The sequence below is a fragment of the Onychomys torridus genome, chromosome 16, assembly GCF_903995425.1.
Source record: "Onychomys torridus chromosome 16, mOncTor1.1, whole genome shotgun sequence".
In the NCBI taxonomy this organism is placed as follows: Eukaryota; Metazoa; Chordata; class Mammalia; order Rodentia; family Cricetidae; genus Onychomys; species Onychomys torridus.
The window spans coordinates 7,233,702-7,242,358 of record NC_050458.1 but is presented as its reverse complement, the minus strand read 5'-3'; the positions used below and the strand labels follow the sequence as shown (position 1 = coordinate 7,242,358).

The 8,657-nt window shown below is 47.6% G+C and overlaps 1 protein-coding gene across 1 annotated transcript in view; it reads left to right on the top strand.

The window, feature by feature from the left end:
- Nucleotides 1-3,144: 3,144 nt before the first annotated feature.
- Nucleotides 3,145-8,657, top strand: part of Dpys (dihydropyrimidinase) — a 76,917-nt gene continuing 71,404 nt past the window's right edge. The window contains exon 1 of the mRNA XM_036208465.1: nt 3,145-3,441. Within this exon, the coding sequence (XP_036064358.1) occupies nt 3,178-3,441 (264 nt within the window). The 5' untranslated portion in view covers nt 3,145-3,177. The remainder of the gene's footprint in view (nt 3,442-8,657) is intronic.

Here is an 8,657-nt window from a genome sequence, read left to right as displayed (position 1 = left end):
AAAAAGAAAGTACTATATAAATCCAGAATGTCATAATTTTATTATATGAAACCAAACTTACAGAGTCCACAAAAGGATGTACTAGTCATAGTTGAGGAAAGACTAACAATTCTGTATTGATATAGATGCTCAATTCCAAGGACAAGAGCACACCAAACACACAGGTAAGGTTTCAAGAAGCCGGCTGTGGTCTGGCTCAGTAGAAGCACATTTGCCTAGCCTGCCAAGAAGACTGCGAAGGGACAGCGCCATCTAGTGGTGAACATTGGCATTGCCGTTGCTTTGCAAGGTATTTGGTTCAGTAACTTTTCAAACTTAACTACTTTGAAGTAAAAAGTGAGAATTGAAATGTAAAAGATGCTAAAGCTGAGTTCTGAACTCCAAAGAGTTTAAAAGACACTTTTGATTACAACATTAATACAGACTAAACGGCCCTTCATAGAGTCCCACTGCACCAAGGTATAAAGTTCGTCTTACACAACACTCTACAATAGACCTTTGCATCCCAAATGACATATGACACGGCTCCTGCTTGCCAGAACGTCACAGATCAGTGGCCTTGAGTAGCTGGTGACTCAACACATAGACAGTTAGCTATTATTTCCCCCACAGCAGCACAGTCACTGTGTTTGCAAGAGTTCACAAGAGTAATTTTATTCCAGCAAATACATATTGAATGTGAGTTGGGTGTCTAATGCAGAGGGGAGATACAGCCCCCTGTCTTCTCTTCTTTTTCAGGCACACGGGTCATGCCTTGTCTGCCCATGGCTGGGGCCACTTCTCTGATTCACATCCAGGTCACCAGTCTTCCCAGGCCACTATTGTCTTTATAAATATAATATAGGGCCGGGCAGTGGTGGCGCACACTTTTGATCCCAGCACTCAGGAGACAGAGCCAGGCAGATCTCTGTGAGTTTGAGGCCGGCCTGGTCTACAGAGAGAGTTCCAGGACAGGCATCAAAACTACGCAGAGAAACCCTGTCTCAAAAAAATCCTTGTAATGACTCTGAAGTGGAGCCTGATCCCCTGACTCCAACCAGAGACTCTCGGGGTTCCCTTCTAAGTTACAGTTTATCCCAGTGCATTCTGCCTTAATATTGTATGAATTGGGTCAACATGAATTAGAAAGTGACTTTCTTGCTTCACCAAGTGCCTGACAGGAAGCAGCTTCAGGAAGGGTTTGTCCTGTCTCCGTCAGGGGGACAGAGTGTGTCCTGGAGAAAGCATGGCAGAGGGAACCCAAACCAGGTCACACTGTATCTGTAGTCAGGAAACAGAGAGAAGCAGGAAGTGGAGCCACTCCCAAACCTCGAGGCACGCCCCTAGTGACTTGCTTCCTCTAAACTGAGGCTGCATCTGCTAAAGATGCTCCAACCTCCTAAACCCACCATGAGCTGAAGACCAAAGATTCAAGCCCAAGAGCCTCTGAAGGACACTTCAAGGTCAAAACACCAGACACAAATATTCAAGCCTTGACACTTGGCTGACGGCTGCCTGGCATCACTGTGGCATTAATCATAGCTCCTTCCCAAACGAGCCTCTCGACTCAGGAGGAAGAACCAGAGATAAAATGGTTTTGAGTCTAAAAAACAAACCCTACCTAGTCTCCAGCTCACTGCTGCAGCCTTCCGGAGAGTTTAATTCTAGAAATACCCAGCAGCCTCTATTTGAAGACTCTCAGAATGTAAAAGGATGCAGAAGAAGGGTGGGCTTATAACCTTTTGTTGTGCATCACTCTTCACATAGGCAGGATGAGGCCCTGGAGTGTCTGGCCCACGCTCCACAGCAGTTCATATCCAAGACAGAGTCTTAATCCTAATTCCTCTCTCATTTTCCTTCCAACCCTCGGTTCTGCCTGTGTTCCCAAATCTCACTTCCATCACCCATCCAGGTAGAAGCTCATTATCAGGCCAGAAAGTTCTCTCCCACTACAGAGTCACCCAGGGAGCTGGAGTGTCAGCAGAAACAGGCAACAGTGTGTGGAGGCCAAGTGCCCAGACTGAGCACAGTTGTTCAGGCTCAGCCTCCATCCTGAAGGTGCTGAGTGGGAAGGGTGCCCCCAGACCAGCGACAGCCTCCTGTTCCAGCAGCCAGCATCCTTCTTAAACTCGCTCTCTTTCCTCCTCTATGGTTGTCTGAGAACCATAGTGAGCCATTTCCTCCCACCTCTGAGATACCCCACCAGCTTCCAGTTAATCAAATGTGGGAAGTCTGTGTTGTGCTGTGTCATGATACGAAGTGTCCAAGATAAAGAAACCTTTGAAATCGTTCATGTGGACAATTTCGGAGACTGTCACTGCGGCAGGGACATCCAATCGCGCTCTCCTGGGGGTTATTGACTGGCCCAGGCACAGCTCGTACTTGTTTCTTTGTGTATAGAATTACCCCTTTCACCAGCACACAAAGGTCTCCTGATAATAATTATATAAGCTTTCTGAGGTTTTGGTGTTTTTCCCCCCTGTCTTGACAGCCAAATGGTTTTTAATCATTTTGAGGCGTGGATACGCTGATGCTTTGGGAAATTTGACACAAGTCTGCCCAGAGGTCCGTCTCTCAGGCTATTGTAGATCACACCCTGCCTGCCTTGGTCTGCTCTCTGAGGCCTTCCTCGGCAGCCCCAGGCCTCCCTCCCTGTTTAGATTCTGCCTCTGTTCAGCGCCATCCTCTCCTTTGCTTATCCATCTAGACACCAGAATCCCAAACATGCCAGCACAGCCTGCCAGTCACAGACACTGCGCGGGTTTGCTCAGGATTTGTGAAGGGGGAGCCAGGTCCACGTGGGTCTGCTCTGAGGTGTGATTGCTGCTGGTGCTGTGGACTTATGTGGGCTCCCTCTGTCTTTTGGTGTAAGAGTGCTCACAAAGGAACCCAGTCAATTTCTACCTGTCACTAAAGTACCTTCCCTAGGAAGGTAAGCCCCTGCAGTCTTCAAATTCCCAGACCTTTCCCCTCTCTTGACTCGTAAACTCTGCTGACACCTAGATTCAGCGCATCAGCCTGGGGCTGTGCTCATGACTTTGTGCAGGGCTGTGGCAGGCCAGCCCTCCCCTGGGGTGGAGCCACACCTGTGTCCAGCACTTAAACCCTTGCAGCCCAGCGGGTGCGCGAGTTCAAAGGAAAGTCTCCTCCTCGGCGGCTCGCAGTCCCGGGCTGGATAGATCCCCAGCGCCCCTGGCCATGGCACCGCAGGAACGACTTCTCATCCGCGGGGGTCGCGTGGTCAATGATGACTTCTCACAAGTGGCCGACGTGCTGGTGGAGGACGGCGTGGTCCGGGCGCTGGGGCGGGACCTGCTGCCTCTCCCGGACGCGGTCCCGGGACTGCGCATCCTGGACGCAGCCGGCAAGCTGGTCCTGCCCGGAGGCATCGACACACACACGCACATGCAGTTCCCGTTCATGGGCTCTCAGTCAGTCGACGACTTCTACCAGGGCACCAAGGTACCCAACTCCCAGGCCTATTATCCGGGCTCTCTAGCGGGCCCACCTCGCTCGCTCCTGCGCGGCGCTAGGGACTGGAGTGGAGTGAGACACCTGAACTAGCTGTGGGCGCAAAGGACGCCCATCTGGGGTGAAGAAGCTGTATGCTGAGGTCTGTGGTGCAAGCCCAGCATAGAGCCCCTCTACTCCTGGGTAACCTGGCACTCTGGAAGCTCTCACTTCCCTTGCATTCTTTTCTCTGGGCGCCATCTCCTGGTGTCTGAAATCCCTTTTGGTCAAGATAGTCCATGGAGGTATCGAAGGCGCCAACCGTCTATGTGATTGGCTTGTTTTTCAAATAGGCCCTACCAGCGTTTTCTCCCTGTTCTCCAGCCCCGAACAAGGGAAAACTCCGTTCATCTAGAACAGTGGTTCTCTACTTTCCTAATGCTGCGACCCTTATTACAGTTCCTAAAGTTGTGGTGACCCCAACCATAAAATTATTTTTGTTGTTATTTCATAACTCTAATTTTGCTACTGCTATTAATTATAATGTAAATATCTCCTATGCATGATGTGTGACCCCTGTGAAAGGGTCATTGGACCCCCAAAAGGATCATGACCCACAGGTTGAGAACCACTGACCTCGAAGTTCCTGTTGTGGTTGGAGAGGCCTGGGTGTATTGGAAGCCCACGGAGTCTACACGGGACCCAGCCCAACCCTGTAGAACATCCTGATTTTGAAGATAAGCATTCTAGGAGTGCTCTCCAACCTCACTTACTCCAGGGTGACCTCTCTAACCCCTTCTCCCACCCACTTGCTCCAGACAACAGCCAATATGGTTTCTTGCTGCTTAAGTACCCGCCCTTAGTGACGTGCAGGACACAGCCAAATCTGAATCCCAGGAGAGGAAGGCATGGGGTCTCTAAAGGAAGACCCAGAAGCTCCAACCAATGAAATGGGTCAGAAAGGTTTCCTCCGAGCTTCTGAAGCCAACAGGGGGTTAGCAAGGTTACAGGAAATGAAAATTGAGTCCTCAGCACCTAGGCTGAAGATGTCAAACCCACGCTGTTTTTAAGTCTTGCCCTAAGCTGCCTTGAGAGAAATGTCTTCTTCCAAAGGGAAGATACACTGATTTCCTCAAAGCCAAGGTTTTTCACTGGATTCCTCTCTGGACTGTGTCTTGGTGTATCCAGCCACAGAGGCCTAGTACAAATCGACAGCCTCTCAGAGCAGTCCACAAGTTGTTTATTTCAGTTACTAACCTGGTTTGTGACCCTTGACCCTCCTCACACCTGCCCCCATCCAATTCCCCAGTCCTCCAGAACTAACCAGAAGAGTTCACAGAAAGGAGGAAGGCAGGCAGATTTGACCCAGGGAGAAGGGTTGGGGGCAGTCTGCCTAATGCAACATTCTGAACACTTGTTCTTAGTTACTTATTACCAATGTCCATCAACATGATAATAAATATCTCTTTTGGCAGGGAAAGCTGTTGCCTTTCAAAATTAGAGTACTGTATTATGACTGTATCTTTTCCCTTTTTACAAAGTGTCATGAACTGATTTTTATATTTGGAATGAATCTGTCAGCTATTAGAACAATTCATGATTATGGATAAGTAGAATAATAACCGATAAGTTTTAAAGGGGGGGGGGATTGGGGCATTTAGCTCAGTGGTAGATCGCATGCCTAGCAAGCACAAGGCCCTGGGTTTGGTCCTTAGCTATGAAAAAAAAAATATCTCCAAGCACCTTCTCAACAACCACCCATGTTTTGGTGTATTCTCTTATGCTTATTAATTTTGTATACTGTAGATTCTTTTCTTCCTTTCTTCCTTCCTTCCTTTCTTTCTTTCTTTTTTGGTTGTTGTTTTTTGTTTTTTGAGACAGGGTTTCTCTGTGTAGTTTTGGTGCCTGTCTTGTAGACCAAGCTGACCTCGAACTCACAGAGATCCCCCTGGCTCTGCCTCCCGAGTGCTGGGATCAAAGGCATGTGCTGCTGCCGCCGCCGCCGCCGCCGCCGCCGCCGCCGCCGCCACCGCCACCACCACCACCACCCACCAGGCCCCATACTGTAGATTCTTGATACCATTTGGGGCAGATGTGTGTGTGTGTGTGTGTGTGTGTGTATGTGTGTGTATATGTGTGTATGTGTGTGTATGTATGTGTGTGTGTGGTGTGTATGTGTGTGTATGTGTGTGTGTATATGTGTGTATGTGTGTGTATGTATGTGTGTGGTGTGTATGTGTGTGAATGTGTGTGTATGTATGTGTGTATGTGTGTATGTGTGTGTGTGGTGTGTGTGTATGTGTGTGTATGTATGTGTGTGGTGTGTATGTGTATGTGTGTATGTGTGTGTGTGTGGTGTGTGTGTATGTGTGTGTGTGGTGTGTATGTGTGTGTATGTGTGTATGTATGTGTGTATGTGTGTGTGTGGTGTGTATGTGTGTGTATGTATGTATGTGTGTATGTGTGTGTGTATGTGTGTATGTGTGTGTGTATGTGTGTGTATGTATGTGTGTATGTGTGTGTGGTGTGTATGTGTGTGTATGTGTGTGTGTATGTGTATGTGTGTGTATGTGTGTGGTGTGTATGTGTGTGGTGTGTATGTGTGTGTATGTGTGTGTGTATGTATGTGTGTATGTGTGTGTGGTGTGTATGTGTGTATGTGTGTGTGTGGTGTGTGTGTGTATGTATGTGTGTGTGTGTGGTGTGTATGTGTGTATGTGTGTGTGGTGTGTGTGTGTGTGTGTGTGTGTGTATGTGTGTATGTGTGTGTGTGTGGACTGTGGGCACATAACTTGGAAATGCAGCTTCGTGCCAGTTGTTCCATTGACACTATTAGCCTTTATTAGCCTTTTCTGTTATCTCAGACTCAGCATTGTTAACAGGTGGCTAATGTCAGGCATGTCTTTGAGACCCCCCATCCGCAGGGCAGGGAGCGGCTGCCCTGTCTACCACTTGCCAGACTCACTTCAGCATCCTCTTGAAGGCCAAGCAGTAACTTCCCGTCCTTTGTTTCTGGTCAGGGTTCCAGATGCAGCAGCTACACAGGGGAGCTTGGAATGCTGAGGACATGGGACACGTCTTGCCTTTCTTAGGATCAGCTGTGTGTGTGTTACACCCATTCCTTGGACTTTCTGGAATTTTTACAGCAAAGAGGTTCACAGCTCCCCCCTGAGAAGGCATCCCCTTGCAGCATGTGATAGAATGCTGCCAGAGCAGGACGGGACTTACCCAGCGGCTGCCTCTTTAGATATTTCTCCATTTAAAGATTGTCAAATGTTAAACAAAACACATTTCTTAGTGAGCCCAGGATGTTAAGCAGGAATTGATATGAGCAGAGCGAGTAATGTCGAAGGTTTTGTAAACACACAATGCCAAAGAATACTCACAAAGAGTCTGAATTGCCAGTGTTGACCTTGAAAATGGTTGCTGGATCTCAGGATAGCAGTTCAGAATGGCCCAGAAAGAGACAAGGCTCCGTAAGGGGACCAGGTGGGCAAGGGCCAGAGCCACATAAGCAGCTGTGCAGGGGCCTGAGTTCCGGGAGGAGAGGCCAGGAAGTCCTTTGTCTTCCCGCCTAGTCTTCACAAGAGCTCTCAGGGTGGTGCTGATGAGCCAGCCCTTGGTTTGTGAAATTAAGAACAAAGAGATCGTTTGTAGAGAACAAATGTATTACATATTTCAGGTCCTAGAGAAACACCATTACAGTGCTGTTTAACTAACGTTTATCCCATGGAGACCACGCTGTACACCAACCGGGCTAAATTATGCATTATCTTTTACAACCATAGGTGTCCTTATCTACATTTTAACAACTGAATAAAGAATTAAACAAGTTTGTAGATGTAATTCTAAACAGACTTATTAAATAATGCAGAGTTGAAAGCCCAAGAGGTCCGAGCAGTAGCTGAGAGCTGAGACTAAAACCTTTTCTTACCCTTCGCTGCCGCTGACGTCCTTCCCCTCAGAAAGAGAGATACTTCCTGTGTGTCTGTCATTTTATTGACTTTCTGTCCTGCCTTCTCATTGGTTGTAAACCCAACCACATGACCTCCTCATCACTGCCTGTCTGTACAGACCTCCAGGTCTTCTATGGTTAGTATTGAGATTAAAGGTGTGTGTCTCCATGCTGGTGGTATCCTTGAACACACAGAGATCTGCCTGTCATGTGATTGGGATTACAGGTGTGCAGCACCACCACCACCACCACCACCACCTGGCTTCTGCTATGGTCTGACCCCCAGGCAACTTTATTTATTAACATACAAATAAAATCACATTTCAGTACAAATAAAATATCACCATACAAGTGACCTGCCTAAGGTGGCACACCTCAGAAATGTCCAAGTTAATGGCTTTTCAAAATTCAGCGCAGCTTGACCCCCGTCTCTAGAGTTCTGCCCTAGTAGGCTCTGTGCTTTTGGGGAAACAGCCAATGTTCTGGTCTATCAGAGTGGCCAATGATGGATGAGAGAGCTGTGCAGCTGATGTGTAAATGTGAGCTGCAATTCTCAGAAATAAGCACAGTCATCCTGAGGAGCTGCGGCTGCCCTGCTCTTCACTCCCCAAGCTGGAGGCAGTTGAAGTTATCAAAAGGAATACTTATCACAGGCCTTACATTCTTAGGGCATCTGAATATACATTTCCAGCCACGCCATCTTCGAGGGCATAGAAAGAAGTAGGTGCCCTATGCACAGAAAGTCATAAAGTAAATCTGATATATTATGCTTTCAGGAGATAGACCCAAAGGTTAGAGTAATGCTTCTTGCTTTCTGCAGCCACAGGGATGATCATTTATAGTATCTGACAAATAGAAGGAATACTGTTTGTGGTATTCTTTTTACTGATCACTTGATTGTGATGGGGCCCAATTTAATGAAATAGAGGCCAACTAAAGGTTATGCACTTTGTGACTCTAATTCATGTCAGGCATTGGTTTAAAGCGGTAGTGGGCTTACTTAATTACAGGGAAAAGCTTCTGTCTGATGTCACTAGTGGACACCGTGTCCTGCTGGGAGGGAGTCTTTTTCCATTTTGTCATCGCTCCCCGCTAAATGTAGAGCGATCTTCCGAGAACCCAGTGGCTACGGAGAAGAACAATGGGATTTTTAATTTAGTGGATTCTGTGAATTCAATAAACCTGAAGGAATTACATCTTGGCTCTTAACTACGTTCTGCAAGGGTTCAAATGTATGTATTTGTATTGAGACAAAGGCCCAGGTTGGGCGCGT